The sequence below is a fragment of the Propithecus coquereli genome, unplaced genomic scaffold, assembly GCF_000956105.1.
Source record: "Propithecus coquereli isolate 6110/MARCELLA unplaced genomic scaffold, Pcoq_1.0 Scaffold32, whole genome shotgun sequence".
NCBI lineage: Eukaryota > Metazoa > Chordata > Mammalia > Primates > Indriidae > Propithecus > Propithecus coquereli.
This window is the reverse complement of record NW_012148841.1, coordinates 6,971,972-6,996,597: the sequence shown is the minus strand read 5'-3', so window position 1 is coordinate 6,996,597 and position 24,626 is coordinate 6,971,972. Positions and strand designations below refer to the sequence as shown.

Here is a 24,626-nt window from a genome sequence, read left to right as displayed (position 1 = left end):
CCTTATTTTATCATTAAGTCTTTAGCCTTTCTTTTATGAAAATGGCCAATTTAGAATAAAGGTAGTACTCTTAGAAAATTTTGAATATATATGTTGGATTAAACTCATCCTTTCTTTTTTTCTTAAAGAGCAGGGAAACAACAGCTTTTTTGTTGTGATCAGTTTGGAATTTTGTACCTCTTCTAGTGGTAGATACTAGCAGAAGCACTTGACAGCATTAAATTTAAAAATTAATATCAGTGCCTAAGTTGTTAATAATTTTAACTAATTTTATGTTAAAAGGATAAGGATATTCTGACTAGAGTACTAACATTATAACATCTATAATTGCAATTTCTATGATAGTAGATTTAGCTTCTGTAAAATGTAAAGAACCTTAATAGAACAGATAATTGAGTATCATCTGTTAAATGAATAAATTTATTTTCTTCTCCCAGAAATATGATGGACATCTTCCAATAGAAATAAAAGCTGTTCCTGAGGGCTCTGTCGTTCCCAGAGGAAATGTTCTCTTCACAGTGGAAAATACAGATCCTGAGTGTTACTGGCTTACAAATTGGATTGAGGTGAATTGTTCTTTGTTTTTTAAATCTTATTTAACATTAATTGAAAATGTAAAGATTATTGAACTGGGATTCTAGTTTAGAATTTGCTACTACTAAAGCTATATAATCTCCCAAAATTTACTTACTTTTTCCAGGCCTCAATTTCCTCATCTATAAAATGACAGTTATACTAAATAATCTTTAAGCTTCCTTCCAGTGAAATCTAATGTTCTGAGATTTTTTCTAAACCAAATTATTACTTTTAAAGGTCAGTTGGATTTTGTCTGATATGTTGCCATTATAAAGATATGTCATCTTAGAGCAAAATTAGAAAACAGCACATTTCTGATAACTTAAGACATTTTATGATACTCTGTTCCAGTTGTACTAGAAGAACTTTGTTTAACTTTTAATAACTACTTTCTTCATTTTTCTCTAATCAGTTCTAATCTACTTAGCTTCTCAATAGTTTAATATAGATTTTATCTGTAAGAGGAAATACCCTAGAAAGTAACTACAGAAATAACACCTTAATATATAAGAAATTTTTACTTAGTTCTTACAGCTGACTCTTTAATTAGTTTATTGGTTAAACTAAATTGCTGTTACATTGTAAAATAATACACTTAAGATTCACTTATAAAAACTGAAAAAAAAATTGAAAAAGTAAGAGATCGACTCTTGATGGGCCATCAACCAATAATAGGCTAATGATAGACTCAGAAAAAGTATACAGTTAAATAAAGGTTTTAAATAGTCTATACCATATATTAAAGCTTTGAATTAACTTTTAACTCAAAAAAAAGGAATATATCTTGTTAGTTTTTGTACAATTGTTGACATTATTTGTACTGGCAAATATTTGATTTTGAGGGGATAATATTATTAAAACACAAGAGTGCAAGAGTTCTTATCCACATCATCTAGGCTAGGCTTTTACCTTAAATGCTGAAAGATCCCAAACAGATAAATCTAATTTAGGAAATTCATCATCTACGGATTAACCTTTTTCATATTTTTCTTTGTAGTTTTCTGACTGGGGATTTGGTCAATAAGTTTTCACCCTTAAGTATAATCGAAATTTCCTAAAGCAGATATTTATGGAAGTAGAGAACTAGTTACCATTCCACCTTGCTTCATGTACAGTTTCCTTTATTCTCTTCTGAAAGAGAAAAAACAACTGGCCTTAAAAAGAAATTTTTGCCCTTTAATAACTTATTATTTTTTTATTTATTTCACTAAGAAACTATAAAGTAAAAAATTTTATATTAGTTATCTTAAAGTGATAGTTTGTTAGCAAATATATAAATATCATTTTTAATAAAAGAAATTATTAAACATAAGTCTAATATGGGCCTGTTAGATTTTATTTAATAAAAGCAAATAGATCCTTGTTTTTAGTTGCTTATAACCTGAAACAGAATTTACATCAAGTTTACCTTCTTTCTACTAATATTTACTATTTTAAATTATTGTAGTCCTAGGTAAGTATTTGAAAAGGCATAAGAATTTACAGTCTAGTACTATCTATCCCTTATTGTAGTTCTGATAGAGCCAATGTTTTTTTAAAAAATGTGTTTACTCTGAATACCAGGTCTCCAGAATAGACTTTACTTCATAGACACTTTGCATCCTTTGTGTGGGGTCTTTTGGTGAGGTAAAGGAAATTCATCCTATTCTTACCAGTCCCCAACCCTAAGTTTACCACCTTGTATTTGAAATCTGCTAGCAGCTCCAACAGACTTGTTATTTACAAACTTGAAGATGTTCTTTAGGCAGTCCTTGATTTAGAACATTTTAAATAATAGCACTAAATAATATTTCTTTCAGTTCCATTTCCCAGTATGTGTTCAAAGTTGTTTATAATTATTTATTGATTGTTACTCACCTGGTAGTGGTACAGTGAATTTTAAAACATACTAAAATTATTGAGTTGCTTTTTAATTTCAGTATTGGTGCTAGGAGAAACCTTAGTAGAAGAAAATTTAGTTCTCTCCTCACATTTCCAAACCAGTTTAAGAGCTGAAGAATTCTGGGAAGGTGTCTCAGGCTTATGAGGGGCCTAATGAGCAAGTATATTGGGCTAAGCCTATCCCTCTTTTCCACCATAAAACAAAGCAAACTCTTTCTACTATTGAAAAGGAAAGATGACTTTAACAACAATTGCACTGATCAAATGTCCTCATTTCACAGATGGGGAAATTGAGCCCTGACAGGTGAACAGAGTAGGTGCCAGTACCATTTCTCATTCTTTGAAGCACTTATCCTGCATAGTCACATTATAACAAACACTTCTGAAAGGAAATTTACAGGTCATTTACTTTAGTCTTAGTTTTCAGCTAATCATTTTATCTTGTTTTGTGGGGCCAATTGCTCTTTTGGAAGTTTCCAACAAGGCCTGTTTTATTAGACCTTGGGTTAACCCAAACTAACTTGCCTTTTTTTCCCTTGCTTACACCTACAATGATCTTTTTAAAAGGGGAGTGATTTTATTAAGAGTGTAATTTAAGCTGATTTTGTTGGACTATGGAAAGGAAACGGTGATGTGAAGGATCACTGTGTCCGATAGTTATTTCTCTCCTTCTCTGGCATTTTTCGAGGGGTAAGGTCAATCTTCTACCTTTGTAACTCCACTGGAGTTTTTCACATTATGTTTTATATCTTTTTCATATTCCTAGATAATATCAATATTTGAGTTGAATTAAAATATGAGAGTTGATTGAATTAAATTCAACAAATGAATATTGATTAAGTACCAGCTATGTACCAAAAAAATGCTGGGCACAGAAATTAGAAAAAAATATGTCCCATTTAAAGAGCCTTTGAGGGAAAGGTGATGATTCATTCCTAACCAACCACTGCTATCATTAAGAATTAGTGCTGAGTTGGTGGTCGGAAAATAGGTAATTCTGTCAAAGGAATCATGAAATAGAAAATAAAAATCTTTAATAAGGGGGAGGAATTGCTAAGGAAATGGCACAGTGTTCTTAGAATGACAAATAGTCCAGTGGGGACTTCAGCTTTAAAGTGAAAAAAATGTGTAGTGTAGTAGGAGCTAAACCTGTCAGTGGTAAACAGGGCAAGATTATGGAAGGCCTCGAAGCCAATAAATTGACTCCCCACCACACACACACCCCATGGACAGTAGATGGCCATAGGCTTTTTAGGAATGGTGCAACCTGAGCAAAACTTGCTCTAGAATGATAACGAGTGGCAATATGAGGAACAATTAAAGAGGCTGAAGATTAGAGGTAGCATAGTCATGGGCAGTGGAATCAAAAGAATAATTTCAGAAGCAGAATGGTCAGAGGTTGTAGGTGATGGGTTATAGAGTTTAAGTTAGGAGTTGCATCTGTTTTCTGTTTCGTAACAAACTACCCCGACATTTAGTGGCTTAAAACAACTGTTATTTCCCACAATTCTTGTGGTTGACTGTATGGTCATCTGCTGGTCTTGCTTGGACTTATACGTCTGCTTTTAGCTGAGAGTTCAGCTATGGCTGGACAGTCTATAATGGCCTCACTACTTGTCTGAGGCCTCAGCTCAGATAGCTGGGACTACTGGCCCCTGCTTCATAACAGGCGTCTTCACTGCATGATAGTCTCTTGAGTTCTAAGAGAATGAGAACAGAAACTGCAGAATGTCTTGAAACTGGGAGTTGGAAGTCACACAACATGACTTCTTCCATGTTCTGTTGGTCAAAATCAAATCATAAGATCAGTGCACAATCAAGGGATGAGGAAATAGACTCCGTCTCTTGATTAGTAGAGTGCAAAGCTCCATTTAATCAATCACAGGAGTCTAAGGCTACAGTTTTTTTTTAAGATGGCCAAATTGGCAAGTCCAAGGTTAAATCAGCTTTTTATTTGTTTTTACTTATTTATTGATCACTTAGCTGGTATTCAATAAGAGCTTGTTTTATAAAATTTAAGAAGTTAAGTATCCTTTTAGTTCAACTGAGACATTGCCATCATCTTAGCGCTCCTTCAAAAACAGATTTCAAGCCGCTTCTAATGGCATACTGTCTGGTTTATAAAAGAGGTGGTGAATTCCTAAGCCATAATAATTAATATGGTTGCTGTGGTTAAGCATTAGACTTTCTTTGGAGTTTCCTGGCAGCCAAGATAAAAAGGGAAATCAAGGAATAGTTCTTATCAGAAAGTTAGAAACCTAACAATTCTTCTATTGTGTTATTTTGGAACTTACAGTCCCTGAATTAAAGTACACAGTGACCTTGCAGTTACATAGCATATACAGAAAAGTTTCATGTGAATTACTTATAATGACCTTTGATAAAAGCTAAGAACATAAAGCATAACTTAGTGAATAGAATTCTCTAGTGCTAAGATAAAGTGTCTCAAGTTTATAACCTACCAGTTGTCATATTAGATCTAAGGGAAAATTAGATCCAAGACTACCTAGAAGAGTAAGTGAATAACTTCTTTAGACCAGTATTATTCAAGATGCAGTCCATGGACCAGTGCTGGTCCATGACCTATCTGATGCAAATCCACATGAAATACAGAAATCAAGAATAAGCATTTAGAAACTTAGGGCAGTTTGACATTGCCTCAATATCCATGTGTGAGTGTACTTTATAAAACTTCTGGTTTATAACAGATGGAAATTTTTTTGGAAATTGATCCTTTCATCAGAGGTGGTCTTTCAAAATACTGTTTGCTTCTTTGGAGCTTTGGATAGAAACTTGGTTATTTGAAATTCTCTACTATTAAGGGCCTGGTGTGCTTATCTTCTTTGTTGCTGATTGGAGAGCTGAGCTATGTACTATGTCTGGAATGCACACGGTAGGCATCCTGCTGTACAGTTGAAATGTCTAATTGGTCCTTCTAATGGAGGGGAAGTCTAGGACGTACCTCCAAAGAAAGCTAAGATTTTCCTCAGAAAGAACCCAATATTTTATGTATTAATATTTGTGGTTAATTTTGTTACTACAGACTATTCTTGTTCAGACCTGGTATCCAATCACCGTGGCCACAAATTCTAGAGAGCAGAAGAAAATATTGGCCAAATATTTGTTAGAAACTTCTGGTAACTTAGATGGTCTGGAATACAAGTTACATGATTTTGGCTACAGGGGAGTCTCTTCCCAAGAGGTAAGAAACTGAAACCATCCTCATTTAATAACACGTGGATTGTTGGTTAGAGTACCACTATCAACTTTTGGAAATGTTAATTGGAATTGATCTTCATTCTAAGTAGGCCACATTTTGAAATTCCAAAGATTCAACCAGTAGATACATACTAAGTATCTACTATGTGTTAGCAAGGTATATGGAATATAACCTTCAACAAATGTCCCTGCCCTTTATATATTTGATGGATGGACATACAGAGACATAAAAATATATCAGATGTCAGATAATGCTACAGGGGAGTGCAAGGCAGGGTAAGCAAAGAGAGAGTGATGGGAGTAGGGGTGGGCACTACTAAGTAGGACTGTTTGAGAAGGTAACAGATGAATCCTTAAATATTTAGGAAAAACAATCTTTGTCATAAGGAACTATTATCTCTGATAATAGTTTAATATTTCTCTAAGAATAGCTAAAGATAATAATTCCCTTGGGAGCAATGCTTGTATCTTAAATATGAGTTTTTCTTTTTCTTTTTTGGATTTTGGTTTTTGGTTGATTTTCCAGACTGCTGGCATAGGAGCGTCTGCTCATTTGGTTAACTTCAAAGGAACAGATACAGTAGCGGGAATTGCTCTAATTAAAAAATATTATGGAACGAAAGATCCTGTTCCAGGGTACTCTGTTCCAGCAGCAGAACACAGGTAAAATTCTGTTAGTTTTCATCCTCCTTTTACCTAAAACAACTAATTTCTTCACTCTTGTATTTGTAACTCAGTGATGTTTTGCCTAGCTACAGAGCCAGGTACTACAGTAAATCCTTATGAACTTGAGCAATACAAATTCAGTGTTTATATTTTGTATAAAGATTGGAATCAGAGAGGTAGAGAACTTTTAACTGTGCTAGAAGAAACAGTTCACTATATTGCCATACGCAGTTAAGTTCTATTCATTACATTAAGTTTAAAGTATTCATTGTTAAGTACTGGTCACTTTTTTCCCTTTCCCCGTTCTTTTACATGACCTTACCTATCTTTGCCTTAGAAATTGTCAGTTTCTATAATTGTGGATGAGAAAGTAAGACTTTTGATGAAAGGGAACATGTCCGTATTCTTGTTATGCTTTCTTACCTGCTCTTACTGAACCATTTTCAGTTATGCTAGAAGGAAATTAAAATCTAGGCTACAGCTGCTTTGGTCCTAAAGCTGACTTTATTGAAAGTAAATGGAGTTTTTAAATGTATGTCAACACTTTATTTTATTTCTGGTGTTTATAACAAAAGTATTTACTCTAAGTATTTGAGAATGTTTATTAAGTTCTGCTCAAACTTGAAAACTGCAGAGTGCTTAAACCAGCAGTGAGTTTAGAATAAAGCTGAGCTTTATTATTATTATTATTATTATTATTATTATTATTATTATTTGATGCATATTAATTAACTTTCATATGCAAAGCAGAGTACTAGATGCTATAAGGGATAGAAGGATACAGTAAAAACTGATCTTATCTTTAGGATAGTACACAGTCTGCTTTGTTCCTTAAGTACTTTTAAAGAGGTACAATTAAAGTGCTATAGTGGTGCTAGGGAAGGAAAGGAAGGATCATACATTCCACTGGCAGAATCAAGAAAGCTTTTTATAGAGGTAGTATGTAAAATCTTAACTTCTTGAAGGAATGGTAAAATTCAATGACCAACATTGGGCGATTATTCTCTGAGTAAATATTTATTGCATTCTTACCATGTATTGAGCATTGTGATGAAAGAGCAAGAATGAAAGAGGAGAGTGTGAATGTGTTTAGGGAATAAGGGCTGAAACAGATTTTTTAGGGAACACAGGGTAGACCGGAAGACAGGATAAGCTTAGTAAGGGCCCTCGAATTTATTTTGACGTTGTATATTTAACTATGTGCACATCATGCTAGATTATTCTTAGGCATTTTCAAATGGGAGCAGGCACTGAAGTGTTTAAGCAAAGAAATGATATTATTAGAGAAATATTTTAGGAGATTATTTTGATAGTAGGATATCCTGTGGATTGAAAAAAAAGAAAAACCAGAAGTTAGGTTTTATAGAAAGCTATTGCAGCTGTCTTACGGAGATGAAATCCAGAACCAAGTGGCCAAATGAATGGAAAGAAGTAGATAAACATGAGCAATGGCTTGGGAGATAAAATTGCTAAAACTAAGGGCTCAGTAAAGAGTAGATTCAACTAACATTTATGAGCAATGCCATATTAGTGAGGCCTTGTTGAACATTTTACATACAAGTTTCAAGACTTCTGAACTAGGAAAGTCAGGGCGTCATTATCAAATAAAAGTTTTAGAGTTAGAATATTTTTATTTTGGACTAGATGTACATCTTTTAAAAATTTAATATAGTATGCACATAATAGATTCTTTACTGATGGTTTTGTTTCAAAGCAGTGTCATGAGTATACTGTAAATCTGAGAATAAGAATACCTTCTTTACAGCTTTCATGTTAAAATGAAAAGGACGCTGTATGTGGATACAGAGTAAAAATCCATTTTATTTTGATAGTCTCATATTTACTACATTTGTAAGTTTGACTCTGTAATATATGAGAATGCTTCAGATGTTCTTAATAGAAACATCTTTTAACACATTAGCTGCAATCAATGTGAGTTGTATTTAACTCATGCTAGTTTTGAGCCCAGGGCTCATGAAGCAAAACCTGGGCAAAACCCTACAGTTGGTTCGTGAAAATCTTAGTTGTTGATGTTCTTATTGTTACGGTTAATATTGACAAATTAATTCTAAAAACATGGATTAAATGAATAGAAGTCAATACATTTCATTTTTCATTAAATTTTTCATTAAATTAGAAAGGATCATTTTGTCTTCAAAGTTTTTATTGTTTTCATAATAAAACCCTGTGGCCCCAAGAAAAGTTTTTTTTCTAGTGTGGCAGTCAATGTGTTAAAAATAGCTCAGTATAGTGAAAAGAGCACTGGACTGAAAGTTGGGAACCCTGAGTGACCTTACGGCTGACATGGTTGGTGGCCTTGGGCAAGTCACTTTATCTCTCTGTTTTTCAGTTCCTCCCTCTAGCAAAACAAGAGGAGGACACTATCAGAAGATCATTGAGGATAAATGAGCTAACATCTAAAATAACTTTAAAATAAAAGAACTCTGTAAATGTAGAGCTTTACCATTATTACTATAAATATCTTCTTAAAGAATATATGAATCTGGACCTAGAATATTTAATTGCATAACCTTTTTGTCTCAAACTTTGGAAAGATATCAAATTTAATTTGGTGCTTGAAATTGGGATTAATAGCATGGGTGGAATTCATTGAACAGTTAAGATCTTCATATACCAAATACTATACTAGAAGAATAGATGTTAGGATTGTATTATGTAGAGGGTGCTATAGGGAGTGTGTATGGGATGATGAGATGAAGATATTCCACCTACTTCCTATCTAATAAGGTAGATCTGGAGCCCAGAAGAACAATACGAGCTAAGATACAGATATTGGAAACCCTCACCGCAAGAGTGTTTTTTGGGAAAGCTTTGAGATTTTCACACAGAGAGGTATTACAGAGGGAGACAAGTGCACAGGTCAGAGCCATGAGAAATATTGCCATTTGGCAAGTTAGATTGAAGGAGGAGAACACAGGATCTGGGGGAGACTGAAGAGGAACCGTAGAAATAGGAAAAAGAAAAATGAAACATGGAGATGTCATTGAAGTGAAAGGAAAGAAAGTTTCAGGAAAGTTCAGATGCCATGGAGAAAACCAAGTAAGATAGAAACTAAAAGTTGACAATTAAGCTAGGCATAATACAAGTAGCAGAGTTAGATGACTATATTGATAACAACTTTAGTATTAACTACTTAAGCAATGACTTCTAACTATAGAAGTTTATTCTTACGTTGTAAAGCTCTCCAGTGTTGGTACTCATTGAGCTTAATTCTCTCCCTTATAAACAAAACAGCAAGTCTGAATATGACAAAGGGGCTTCTCTTCAGCCATAATTTAACTTTCCATTTAGCCTGCATATGCTTTCATGAAGTAGAGAATTGACATCATAGCTACTGGCAGCCTCCGCAGTTATAGAAGAATGTTCACAATTAAATGAGTTTTATATCAATAGGCCTCCTCTCTGTTTTGGACAAGGATAGTCTCTCGGTAACCAGATCTTTATAACCTGAAGTGTACATGCTCAGCTACCCCCAGCATACCTTTGACAGTATGGGAAAAGCTGTTTGCTTCAGTCCTTTAGGAAAAAACTTGTTACATAAAATGACAATTGAAGACATAAGTTAGTACAACTCTTCAAACAGTTTTGAATTAAACCTTATGCTTTTATAATAAATGAATAAGCTGTCTCTTTATTTTACTGAGGAGTACAGGGTAAAGGCAAAAACTAGAAAATTAGGGAGAATGAAAAGTGGCTTGGCATAAGGAAATGGTAATAATTTTCAAATTAATTGTTAAATTGTTTAAGATTTTTAAAATTTACTTTATATTTTCCAAGAAATACACAGGTTGAGCATCCCAAATCTGAAATATTCCAAAATCTGAAACTTTTTGCTCAAAGGAAATGTCCATTAGACCATTTGAGAAAATCAGATTTTCAGATTTGGGGCACTCAACTGATAAGTATAATGCAGATATTCCAAAATCTGAAAAAATTTTAAATTTGAAACACTTCTGGTCCCAAGCATTTCGGATGAGGGGTAATCAACCTGTAATTACATGTCAAATATCAATCTATCCAATAAGAAGAATCAGTATTGAGGACATTGCAAAAATCACTCTAGCCTTTCTTACCTAATAGAAACTCTCATACTTTATTTCTCATCCTTAATTATATTTTGCTTAAACTAAATATTAAAATTTTTACTCCCTGGACATATATTAATGTGTAGTAGATAATCTATAAATGAAATAAATGCCTATTATTGGTCATTTGAAGATACAATAGTTAAAGAGTTAGTTGACTATATATATACATAGTATGGTATAAATAATTGTCTAAGTAATTGCCTCTAAGTGTAAGATTTTGAAAGAATAAAGACAAAATATATGTCCCTAATATTATTGGTATCTGGTTTTGAAAATTTTACAGAAGGGAGCCAAGTGCTTGCATTGCCTAACAAACTGTTGAGAGTATGTATTCATTCTTTCTAACATCTTGACATAGAGGGCATTCAGCAGGTGCTTTTTAGTTTGCTGATTTTAAATCAGTAGATTTAAGAATACCAAAAAAAAAGTTCATAATTGGTTAAATATGACATAAGGACTTAAGAGCTAAGTAACTTAATAACTATTGAAGAAGAATAAGGTTGCTTACAAACTAATTGTCTAGGGGGTGCTTGACCCAAATATTTCCTTTGCCTTATGGTATACATTCATTAAACTAACTCAGTCACCTTCTCTGTGATGTTAACAATTTAGTGTAGTCAACATGAGATAAGATTATCGTAAACATGAGATACGATTAACAATGCTTCAGGAATAGATGTGTCTGCTTAAGTAAATCTATATTTTCATTTTGTTTTCTAGTACCATAACAGCTTGGGGGAAAGACCATGAAAAAGATGCTTTTGAACATATAGTAACACAGTTTTCATCAGTGCCTGTATCTGTGGTCAGCGATAGCTATGACATTTATAATGCCTGTGAGAAAATATGGGGTGAAGATCTAAGACATTTAATAGTATCAAGAAGTACAGAGGCACCACTAATAATCAGACCTGATTCTGGAAACCCTCTTGACACAGTACTAAAGGTAAATTTTAATACGCAACTTGGTAATTAAAATGCCTGTAGACCAACTACATCAACACTGCTTTTAATTTCATTTATACACCAGCATCTCAGAGCTGTCTGGACCACTTCTCTTCTTTCATAGTTGCAGCCCAGAGAGAGTAATAGATTTGCCCAAGGTCACATGTTAATAGCAGAGAAAGAATACAGAGAATTATGGGTTATTTATGTACTCTCATTAGACGATCATGTACTGTTGAGTAGATATTTTCTTTTCAGCTTACCTTCAAATTTAATTAATAGCATTGCCATTTTAATTAATCCAGTGATTTGGGCACCAAATCTACTTGTGGTTTGTTTCTTTTCTTTTATCACAAGTCATTACTAGACGTTTGAAGTTGTTAGTGCAGAAGAAATATGTGCAGGGTTATGTGGAATAAAAATAATGCAAAAATACTTTTCAAGTAGTGGTTCTTTAGAGATTCTGTTGAATCTTAATGTAGCAGTGTTGCAAGTCAATTTCAGATTGCTTTCTTCAAAAAGCAATAATAAGAGCAGGGTTATTTGATGCCTACTACAAGATCAATACTGTGTTGGGTACTTTACATAAGATGTGTCATTTAATCTCTGCAAACCAATTCATCAATATGGAATTTTCTCATTGTTAGAATCTTTAATCTATTTAAGAAAGGGAAGTATTTGTTGTAGGTCTTTTGTGTCTCTGACCAAGCTTTCCAAGAATTTTTAAATCTGTGTACAAAACTTTCAGTAGTTAATGATTGAATAGGATGGTTTGCATATTATGCAATTTGGCTTTAATTAAGAGTAAAGGAGAATTTGACAGAAACTATGGGTTCTGTATGCTTCACTCTCAGCTTTCTCTGCCTATCACAGTTTCTCTGAACTTTGTGATTCAAATAGATTTATATTTGAGTTATATCAGACAAAATTAAACCAAACAAAATTATTGGGCACAAGCAGAATAAATCCAAGTCAAAAGTATAATCTGTAAGTTAAATGATGCTTTATATACTTCTTAAAAATATTATATTTGTTTAATCTCCTCATATTAAGAATTTTTCTTCTGAATCTATATAATTTGAAAGATGTGAGGAGAAAAAACTTATTTCGAGCCACTTTCTGGTATAAATTGACTCAATAGGAAATAGCATGCTTGTTTCCAATGTGATTAAAAGGGATTGGGACCAAATTTTAGAAGGCATATACATAGTGCTATAGAATTTTTTAAGTAGTTTTTATATTCTCAAGATTCTGTAGCAAAGCAAAGTCTTTTTTTTTAACTTTGGGAAGTTCTCATGCTTGTTTTCAGTTTTAGTTAATTGTGTTGCATGTGTATTTTTCTATACAGGTTTTGGATATTTTAGGTAAGAAGTTTCCTGTTACCGAAAACTCAGAGGGCTACAAGTTGCTGCCACCTTATCTTAGAGTCATTCAAGGGGATGGAGTAGATATTAATACCTTACAAGAGGTATGTGTTTTACATTAAAAGTTTTAGGCATTCCTTATAATTAAGCTCCTTTATATTACTTTGATAAACAGTACATTACGAATTTAAATACAGTTGTGAGTCTTTTCGTAAATGTTTATGTTGGTATAAGTCTTCTGTGCATTGCTTAAAGTTTAAAAATAATAGTAGTTTAAGATGTAGACCAGCCAAACCATGCTTACTCTTCTAGTCCTCATTGGCCATGATGAATCTAAAGAAGTATCGATATGAAACAAGAACATGTCAATCAAGGAATGTTCCTTGTAATATAAAACAGAAAGTCTTGACTCTGCTCATATAGGTCTGAGTTTTCATATAATTGAGCTTTAATATGCTAACACATGACCCTTGAACTTCCCAGGCTGCAGAACTGTCAGCTAAATAAACCTCTTTGCTTTATAAATTTAAAAAAAAAAAAAAGAAGGGCCGGGCGCAGTGGCTCACGCCTGTAATCCTAGCTCTCTGGGAGGCCGAGGCGGGCTGATTGTTTGAGCTCGGGAGTTCGAAACCAGCCTGAGCAAGAGCGAGACCCCGTCTCTACTAAAAATAGAAAGAAATTAAGCGGACAACTAAAAATACATAGAAAAAATTAGCCGGGCATGGTGGCGCATGCCTGTAGTCCCAGCTACTCGGGAGGCTGAGGCAGGAGGATCGCTTGAGCCCAGGAGTTTGAGGTTGCTGTGAGCTAGGCTGACGCCATGACACTCTAGCCCGGGCAACACAGTGAGACTCTGTCTCAAAAAAAAAAAAGAATTGAGCTTTATGTACTCTAACAATGTAAAACTCAGATGTTAGTAATGGGTGCTTTTTCAGAAATTATAGAATGGCTTGCCACCTCTTCCAAATTAAGCATTGACTGTCATAACTGTTACTAGATTTAACCAAATAGTGTAAGTGTTACAGGCAAACCTCGTTTTATTGCCTCACAGATAGTTTGTGTTTTTTTTATTTTTTGTTTTTGTTTGTTTTTAACATTGAAGGTTTTGTGGCAAAGCTGCCTCAAACACGTCTATCCATGCCATTTTTTTTTTCAGCAGTATGTATTCACTTCATGTCTCTTGTCACATTTTGGTAATTCTTGCAATATTTCAACTTTATTATTATATCTGCTGTGGTGATCTTTGATGTTACTATTGTAATTGATTTGGGGCACCACAAACTGCACCCAGATAAGAGGGTGAACTTAATTGATACATGTTGTGTGTTCTGATGACTACACCAACTGCCCATTCCCGCATCTCTCTCCCTCTCCTCAAGCCTCCCTATCCCCTAAGATACAACAATATTGAATTTAGGCCAGTTAACCTTACAGTGGCCTCTAAGTGTTCAAGTGAATGAAAAAGATGCAAGTTCTCACTTTAAATCAAAAGCTAGAAATGATTACCCTTAGTGAGGAAGGCATGTTGAAGGCTGAGATACACCTAAAGAGCCAGCTAGCCAAGTTGTGAATGCGAAGGAAAAGTTCTTCAAGGAAATTAAACGTGCTACTTCAGTGAACACACAAATGAAAAAGCAAATGACATCCCTGTTGCTGATAAGAAGAAAGTTTTAGCGGCCTGGATAGATGATCAAACCAGCCACAATAGTCTCTTAAGCCAAAGCCAATCCAGAGCAAGGCCCTAACTCTCTTCAATTCTGTGAAGGGTGAGAGAGGTGTGGAAGCTGCAGAAGAAAAGTTGGAAGCTAGGAGAGGTTGGTTCATGAGGTTTAAAAAAAGAAGCCATCTCTGTAACATAAAAGTGCAAGGTGAAAAGCAAGTGCTGATTTGGAGGTACAGCAAGTTATCCAGAAGATCTAGCTAAGATCATTGATGAACGTGGCTACAGTAAACAACAGATTTTCAATGTGCACAAAACAGCTTTCTATTGGAAGAAAATGCCATCTAGGACTTTCATAGCTAGAGAGGAGAAATCAGTGTCTGGCTGCAAAAGACAGGTTAACTTTCTTATTAGGGACTAGTACCTAGTTCCTTTAAGTGGAAACCAGAATTCATTTACCATCCTGAAAATCTGAGGGCCTTTCAGAATTATGCTAAATCTACTCTGCCTATGTTCTATAAATGGAACAGCAAAGCCTACATGATAGCATATCTGTTTATACACCATGGTCTGAATATTTTAAGCCCATTGTTGAGACCTACTGCCCAGAAAAAAAGATCCCTTTCAAAATATTACTGCTCATTGACAGTGCACCTGGTCACCCAAGAGCTCTGATGAAGAGATACAAGGAGATTAATGTTGTTTTCTGCCTGCTAACACACCATCCATTCTATAACCCATAGATCAAGGAGTCATTTCAACTTTCAAGTCACATTATTTTAGAAATACATTTTGTAAGGCTCTAGCTGCCATAGATAGTGAATCCTCTAATGAAGCTGGGCAAAGTAAATTGAAAACCTCTGGAAAGAATTCACCATTCTGGATGTCATTAAGGAACATTGTGATTCATAGGAGAAGGTTAAAATACTGGTATTAACAAAGAGTTTGGAAGAAGTTGATTCCAGCCCTCATGGGTGACTTGGAGGGGTTCAAGACTTCAGTGGAGGAAGTAACTGCAGTTACAGTGGAAATAGCCAGAGAACTAGAATTAGAAGTGGAGCCTGAAGACTTGACTGAATTACTACAATATCACGATAAAACTCGAACGAATGAGGAGTTGCTTCTTATGTGTGAGCAAAGAAAGTGATTTTTTGAGATGGAATCTACTCCATGTGAAGATGCTGTGAACATTTTTGCAATGACAGCAAAAGATTTAGAATATTACATAAACGTGGTTGATAAAGTAGCAATAGGGTCAGAGAAGATTGACTCCAGTTTTGAAAGAAGTTCTGCTGTGGGTAAAATGCTGTCAAACAGCCTCACATACTACAGAGAAATCTTTCATGAAAGGAAGAAGCAATGGTTACGGCAAAGTTTGTTGTTGTCTTATTTTAAGAAATTGCCATAGCCATCCCTGCCTTCAACAACCACATCCCTGATCAGTCAGCAGTCATCAACATTGAGGTGAGACCCTCTACCAGCAAAAAGATTATGACATGCTGAAAGCTCAGATGATGATTAGCATTTTTTAGCAACAAAGTATTTTAAAATTCAGATTTGTACTTTTTTTTTACACAATGCTATTGCATACTTAATAGAGTATAATGTAAAAATGATTTTTGTGTGTACTGGGAAACCAAAAAATTGTGTAACTCGCTTTATTAGTTAGTGTTCACTTTATTGCTGTGGTCTGAAACCAAACCTGCAATATTACTGAGGTATACATGTATTATCTTAAAACTTTCCCCTATTTTGTTTCCCAAATAAGGCCTCTTAAGAGCCATAACTTTAACTAATACCTAAAATACCCCATAAAAGTTATGAATATCACTAACATGACGTAAACTGTCTACTATCATAAGCCACTGACATTTTGATATATGCCAGTCTCAGATGATATACAGCCATGTAACACAAGTTAAAGGATTTTTCTGTTTGAAAGAGTTCCGTGGTGTTATGGTAAGGTAAGGTCAGTACCCAAATTATAAGTAATTTGTTTTCCAGAGATTGACTTGAAAGTGAGAGCTATTGTATATAACAAACAGTATTTCTGTGGAGATGCATGTTTAGAGTTCCATTATGAGGTATCTGGAATAGATCTCTCTAGTAAATAATAGAAATGGAGTTTCTTCCACTAAGTCTCCTGAATTGCTTTGCTGAAGAAAAGTGGGAACTCCAGCTTCTCTAAGACAGTTGATCTTAGGACATTAGGGGTTTTTCATGTGAAAAGGAAGGAAGAAATAGAATAAAAGTCTTCAAAGAGAAGGAGGAGGACCTAGAATATAGAAATCCCAGCTGGCACATCTAATTGCCATTGTCTCCTCTCAGCTCACCTGAACTATTTTTTACGTTGGTGTCAGTTAAGTACTATTACCCATACCTACCTTGCCGCGTTTTAGCAAGTGCCCTAACACCGACTTCTCTCCTGTTCGATGGAAGAGCATGGGCAGGGTATTGTGCCTGTGTCAGAAAACCCCTTAGCCTAGTGCCCTTCCCGTTGCTTATGCGCACCCTTCCTCGTTCCGGAAGTCAGCAGGCTGGGTTGTTCAGTCAGGTATTTGAACTTCCCTTTAAAAACCAAAGGTCTTTTTCTTTCCTTTCTTTTCTTTCCTTTTTTCCCCCTTGTTTGTTTTTTAAATAAACTGTGAGAATGTATATGCATTTTTAAAGTTGAGAATCAGCTCAAAACATTACCTTCCTTTTAACCACATGAACAAGAACTATATTAAGACGCATACTCTTTGGCATTGGTAAAACCTTAAACAGAACAATTAGAGGATTGAGTAGTTTTGCGTTAATGGAGATGCATTCACGGGATATGGGAAACTCTTAAAGAAACTGGGCCTGTTGGGATAAACCCATTGTAAACTGAAAATATCATTAATGTATGATATTTTCGAATATCGAAAATGTATTTAATACACGCAACCTACCAAACTTCAAAGCTTATTAGCCTAGCTTACCTTATATGTGCTTAGAACACTTATATTAGCCTGTAGTTGGGCAAAATCATCTAACAAAAAGCCTATTTTATAATAAAGTGTTGACTATCTCATGTCTTTATTGGTGTTCTACTCAATGTGTATCACTTTCACACGATCATTAAGTTGAACCATTGTATGTCAGGGACCATCAATACCTGATTTCTTCATATTAAATGTGGGTCTAAATATGTCTTTAGAAGAGGGAAAAGGAATTCATTTAGCATTTGCTTTGTATGTATGCTAAATTAGATGCTTTAATTTTGACAAAATGGAAAATCTGCTTTATTTGAAACAACTACTTTCTCTCCTTAACTGTCAGCCTCCCTCTTGAACTTTGCTGCGTACGGTCAGTCACCCCTGTGACATTGTGACATCCCTTGATGTTTACAGTGTAACCTTACTCTAGGTTCTTGTGTTCCACTGTGTAACAGAATGAAACTCCTTATTTAAGAAAAGAAGCAAAAGTCTATGTTGGACAAATGCAAAGTGTCCATCTTCTTTTTCTGTTTGTGTTTCAATTAGGGATTCAGTCTTCTTGAGTATAGTTGAAACCTCTTCATGGAGTGGTCATTAATAACATTAAAATAGTACTGAATTCTCAGAGTTGACAAGAGAAAGATTTCTTTGAAGCTCTACATATTTTAAACATTTTTCTTCTTATACTCAATTATATCTTATTACCCTATGCATAGGTCAACATTTTTCTCCCTTTCTTCACCTTTAGCTATCTTGCTATTCTTTTCCAGGAACCCTTTTCTCTACTTTTTTAGTAAATATCCCCTAAGTATTACAACTTTGGTCCAGAGACTTAATAGAAGACATTGGTTTTGTGTAAATCTTAATGAGAAGAACAAATTACTTTTTTGATGTGAATATACATAAAATATTACACTTGTAGACTGTAATACATGATTCAAATGTACGGTTGGGATAAGACAAATAATTAAATCCTAATGGCATAATATTATTTGACTCTTTGATTTCAGTTAAGTTAGATCCCTTAGTTATAAAACTTGAAAATTTGTTATTCAACAGAAGAGTTAGTATCTAAGACTGATATTTTGTCAGTTCTTGTCTAATCAGATTTTTTTTCTGATTTGTCATGTGTAAATGTTTTTAAATAGTACTTTTCCCTTAGTTCTATAATTTCCCCTTAACAGAAAAGTTGATTTTTAACTCCCAGTTGCCTAAATTTTATAACTTTTAGTGAAGAAACTTGGCCTGAAATACAATGGTAGGGTATTAGGCAGTGCTGTACTTTACGATTTTCTCATTACTCTGCTCCTGAAGCATCACTAAAATCAGGTGACAAATCTGAATCTACCTGTTTGCCTTTCCTTCCTTACCTTTTCTGTTCTACTCTTTGCATTTCTCTCATATTGAAATTTACTATGTTCACAGTAATTTCAATGAAAAATAAATCTAAATTCAGGGGACTTAGGTGCCTTTGGCTTCAGGTACAACGATAAAGACATGAGACAGGATTTGTGTACAACCTAAAGGAATCACTTTAAAATAAATCTTATGTGTTCCATCTTGATTCTTCTAGTTTAAAAGTACACATAGCAGGAGAATTAGACAGTTGAGATTTTAAAAGAAAGTTGCATTTCTAAATGTAGGTTTCTTAAAGGATGAAGGCGCTTGGGGTTTTTTTGTTTTTTCCTTTGCAATGTTGAAAATAAAAAAGACAATTTGAGACTATTGGTATTTGGTGGGAATGTGGTAAATTTGTATTAACAATTGACATAAAGTTATTAAACTTGTCTATGATTTTCTAATCACTCTTCCAAAAAGGATCCAGTGATAAATCTTAGCCCTCAGAGCATCTGTCCATAATTTTGTTTATGGCATTCGAGCACCAGCCAGAGTAGAATGACTCTACCAATATCTCAACTGTTATGTAGGATAGAGTATTTTATACTCTTTTGCCACCAATATCTATTGACTTTAACATGTCCCATTACGTATGTTATATATGACGTGTAATAATGTGGTGTATTGTGGTTTACTAATGATGAGTAGAATCATTCCTAGAGTCTAATAATTTGGGGGCAAATGTTTGGGTCCCTTTGCTTGTGCTGTTGACACCTGGGCAATAACTCAAGGAGGTGGATGAGAGAAGTCGACTCAAGTCACCTTAGATATTCACGGCCAATTTTTTCTCACTTCCTCTCATTTGTTTTACTCCCCCAACCCTAACCACAACCATAATGACAACAACACAGATTCAGAATGAAATCTCCTTCCAAACATATCCATCTTAGGCTGTCCTTTTGGGGTTAGTAGGTCTTTAAAAAGAAAATGTGGGATACAACTTTATCTAGGCCTTTTTCTTATCTAATTATTGACTGTTATAAAACATCTCTTGGATGCTTCATTAATCTGTATTGCCCTTTGAAAATTCTCTCTCACTGTCTTCCAAATTACTTAGGTTTGCTTTGTTTTTTTAATCTAGATTGTAGAAGGCATGAAACGGAATAAGTGGAGTATTGAAAATGTTGCCTTTGGTTCTGGTGGAGCTTTGCTACAGAAGTTAACAAGAGATCTCTTGAATTGTTCCTTCAAGTGTAGTTATGTTGTAACCAATGGCCTTGGGGTATGTCCTTCAACTTTTACTCTTTCTATTTTAGTATTTTCTGTATGTATCTAGGTAGATTGTGGTTATTGAGTGCAATAATCAAAGGATAATATGGTCCTAGGCTGTTAGTATGTTGTCAGGTACTAACTGACCTTGTCTCAGAAACAAGGAAAAGAAAGGAGATATTAGGTAATAACATAATTAAGAAGAAAAAAAAAGACTTGGAAAAAGGAGGAACAATAAGGTGAAAGATTATGTAAGAGAGATAATACAGGTCAGTCATTTCCCATGGCTTCACAATATACCTTTGGATCAAAGAGTTGACCATATTTGAGTAGGAATGTCAGCCATCCTAGCCAGCATATATTAACGGTAAGCAAGTATGTAATACAATCATTGTCAAAACAGTTTTAGGAAAGTAGAATGTGAAGTTTGGATTGTGGCACCAGAATCATGTTCCAGCAGCCATGGAACAGCTAGGCAGCTAAACAACTATCCCCCTAGCTCCTCCATAGCCTCTTGAGAGCAGGGGAGTCTGTGGAGCAAATGGCAGAGGTGGGAGGATGCTAAAAACTCCTAAAAACACCTGAGTTGGTTCCCTGCTTTGCTATCTTTCCTCTTTGGAGAGTTCTGGGATTGACTTATTTGTTGCTCTCATTCCACTGCCATTGTTAATTGCTTCTATTATGTTTTGCCTCCTATCTTTCTGATCCTGAAACAAACATTTTGCTCTCTTCAGGTACTCTTAAGTTTTTTGCTTCTGACAATAACAAAGTAAAGTAAAAAGTAACAAAAGGGAAAGGTTACAAGTTAAGAAAGCCTTTACCTTAGTAATATCCTAGTTCCCCTCCAAGGATTTTTTTTAATATATTTAAACATATATAAATATATATATGTGTGTAGTTTTGGCATAGTTGGGTTTTTTAAATAGCATGTATCAGTTTAGAGGCAGTTTATATTATTAAAGGAGATACGTTAAGGGTCATATGTTACAATACTCAAAGACTTCCAAAAAATGGAGTGTTAGGTATTTGTCATTGGTCAGAAAGGATATCTAAGATTTGGGTTCCATTTTTACCTTTTCTCATAACAGACTGTCCATCAAAACAGGCTAAAAAGTTATGTTTCTAAAAGCCAGAATAGATTTATTTAGTTATACCTATTAAGTGTCTTAAAACTTACACATAAAGTATATACTTTTTTGTAAATGACATTTGGACATTTCTGATGATTAGTCTATTTCTCTAATTTTCTTAATTTGAATTTTAGGTTAATGTCTTCAAGGACCCAGTTGCTGATCCCAACAAAAGGTCCAAAAAGGGCCGATTGTCTTTACATAGGACAGCAGCAGGGAACTTCGTTACCCTTGAGGAAGGAAAAGGTGACCTTGAAGAATATGGTCATGTATGTATTTATGCTGATTTTTTTTTTAACAATAGTGGGTTGGCTCTCCAAATTAATAAGAAAGGTTTTTATGTTGTATTTTACTTTTAAATTCTTTTTAGAATAATTTTTGTAGAGGACAAAGTAATTGTATTATAAAATGTGCAGTTGCTGACCTGGCCTACCAAAATAAGGTGAAAAACAAGTTGCTAGGTCGTAAATCCGAAATCTGTGTATACATTGGGAGAAATATTTTATAACATCCAAAAAACTGAAAGTTTTTTTTTTTTACATTGTGGTCAGTGTGGTAGTGATTGTTGACCTTCAGCAAGCTTCTGTATTATACTTGATCTTAATTTTGCTGTCCATTAGCAGTGGATCATTTCTGAAAAGGTATAGTTAGGAATACTTAAAAGGATGCTGTTTGTAGAAAGACTTCTAGCTGTGTTATAGTAAAATTTTGGTAATTTTAATAGGTAATAGAGGGGCTATCCAGATTCTAAAATGTTGAAGATAATTCTGTTTTTTTTAAAAAATTTAATAGTGTCCAGTTCAGATGGTTTTCTTTAGTCTCATTTAATTCTCATAGCAATCCTATGGGCTAAAAGTGCATGATACTATCTTAATAGTGTAAAATGTGAAGACAGGGTGCCTTGCTTCAGATTACATAATTTATAAATGGTGAAACCTTGACTTAACCTTTAGTTTTCTGATTCAAGTCAACCAAATTGAAAAAATTTGTAGTATGCTAAAGTAGTCCATATGATCTAATGGTCTTTAGTATACAAAAGTACATTTATATTCATGAACTCAAGTTATAAAATTTTTGGTTTTTAAGCCACTGGATTGAAGAAAACTCAGTTTTAGAGGGAAACTACTCATGAATATTCATATTCTCAAAAGTTTACACCAAACACACACTAATTTATTATTTTCTATTTTGATTCTTTATAATGTCAAATTTACTGTTATGTTACTTTTATCATTTTTTAAGGTTTTGAGCCAGAATTGATGAAATACTTTTTTTGTTATATTTAATGAAAAATATATAAATTCATAACTCAGACTTTTAGAATTGATTCTTTTATATAGCCTGTTAGGCAATTCTTTGAGCAAGCCTCACTTAACTCTTGCATCTAGTAAGATTTTGCTGAATTAGTTTATCCCAGATGAACTAAAAGTCACTTGAGACTAAAAGTAAAAACATAAGTGTGATTTTAAAAAAACATCGATTTTAAGAGTATGTGGTAATACACTAGAACATTCAAAACACTAATCAGTTTATAATCATCTAGGTATTTTGATTTAAGAATAGGAACCAACCTTCCCCGATAGGTTATATTTAAATTTATGAAAGAAAATGCTACTGCTGGGGTGGCGTGATTTGAAGCAACACAGTGACAAATATATTAGGTAATGTCATATGCACCTCAATCTTCTGACTAGATAGAAAATTGAGATTACTTCTATGGATTTTTCAAAGAGAAGCTAGAGGCAGATATCTCCTTGTTAAGGTAGGCGTGGCTTTACCAGATCCAAAAGGAATTTAGTCCTAACTCCCTTAATCTCTCTTTGTTACCCTTGTATGGATGAGGTGGATTACCTTTATCAGTGACTTTTGGAGTATACATAGAGTCTTTAAGTCAGTCACTATGCATTAGTCAAGAAATAATACCTGTTTTTGTTGGTTTGGGGTTTGGCTTTTGTTTTTTTGTGGATTTTTTAAAGCCAGAATTTAGTGCCTAGCAAATTTATTAAACGTCCAGGTTAATAAGTTTAATCAGTGTAGAATGTGTTGGCCTGCAATTAGGAATGGTTGGCAGGTTTTCCTTGCTGTACTGTTGGTGTTCATTGTCAGTGACAGTCATAGTTCTCCTGGTGACCACCTCAGAATAAAAAAATGGTCAACTAGGTTTTTTGTTTTTCCTTTTAAGAAAACTGGCTTAAGAATGTAATATTTAGATCAATCCTTTTCCTAAAAGTTGAATATTTCTACATAGCAGGCAACTCAGTGATTTGCCATTTTAGATAGCACCTTGTTCTCTGCCTGCTCCACCAGCATTTTTTGTGTATCACATCATTTCATAGTTTGAACACCATCAACATCTCTTTGTATTGGATTTAGGTATTTTGCTTGATAATCTCTTCAGCTTAATCATTAAATTTATTACATTTATACAGGATCTTCTCCATACTGTCTTCAAGAATGGGAAGGTGACAAAAAGCTATTCATTTGATGAAGTAAGAAAAAATGCACAGCTGAATATCAAACTGGAAGCAGAACCTCATTAGGCTTTGTTTTATGACTGGGTGTGTGTTGCGTGCGCATGTGTATGTGTATATGTGCCATACACATATACACCTGTGTGTGTGAGTATGTAATACATAATGTTTATTGTATAGATATGTATGGTTTCTTTGTGTTTTATGATACATTACAGCCAAATTATTTGTTGGTTTATGGACATACTGCCCTTTCATTTTTTTATTTTTTTTCAGTGTTTAGGTGATCTCAAATTAGGAAACACTTAACCATGTAAAAGATTAATGCTAAAGCAAGCTTTTTAGGGCCCTTTGCCAATAGGTAGTAATTCAATCTGGTATTGATCTTTTCACAAATAACAGAACTGAGAAACTTTTATATATAACTGATGATCACATAAAACAGATTTGCATAAAATTATCATGATTGCTTTATGTTTATATTTAACTTGTATTTTTGTACAAACAAGATTGTGTAATATATATTTAAAGTTTCAGTGATTTAACAGTCTTTCCAACTTTTCATGATTTTTATGAGCACAGACTTTCAAGAAAATACTTGAAAATAAATTACATTGCCTTTTGTCCATTAATCAGCAAATAAAACATGGCCTTAACAAAGTTGTTTGTGTTATTGTACAATTTTGAAAATTATGTCAGGACATAACCTATAGAATTACTAACCTCACTGCCCCTTGTAGAATATGTATTAATCATTCTACATTAAAGAAAATAATGGTTCTTACTGGAATGTCTAGGCACTGTACAGTTATTATATACCTTGGTCGTTGAATTGTACCAGTGAAATGCCAAATTTGAAAGGCCCGTACTGCAATTTTATATGTCAGATATTGCCTGTGGCTCTAATATGCACCTCAAGATTTTAAGGAAATAATGTTTTTAGAGAGAATTTTGCTTCCACTCTAGAATATATACATAAATGTAAAATATTGACACAAGTGGAAGTAGTGTATTTTAAAGTAATTACACTTCTGAATT

At 34.0% G+C, this 24,626-nt stretch overlaps 1 protein-coding gene across 1 annotated transcript in view; it reads left to right on the top strand.

The window, feature by feature from the left end:
- Positions 1-24,378, top strand: part of NAMPT (nicotinamide phosphoribosyltransferase) — a 37,499-nt gene extending 13,121 nt beyond the window's left edge. The window contains exons 5-12 of the mRNA XM_012650328.1: positions 438-566; positions 5,501-5,659; positions 6,203-6,339; positions 11,172-11,397; positions 12,745-12,864; positions 19,860-20,000; positions 21,252-21,386; positions 23,547-24,378. Of these exons, the coding sequence (XP_012505782.1) occupies positions 438-566; positions 5,501-5,659; positions 6,203-6,339; positions 11,172-11,397; positions 12,745-12,864; positions 19,860-20,000; positions 21,252-21,386; positions 23,547-23,657 (1,158 nt within the window). The 3' untranslated portion in view covers positions 23,658-24,378. The remainder of the gene's footprint in view (positions 1-437; positions 567-5,500; positions 5,660-6,202; positions 6,340-11,171; positions 11,398-12,744; positions 12,865-19,859; positions 20,001-21,251; positions 21,387-23,546) is intronic.
- Positions 24,379-24,626: the final 248 nt, after the last annotated feature.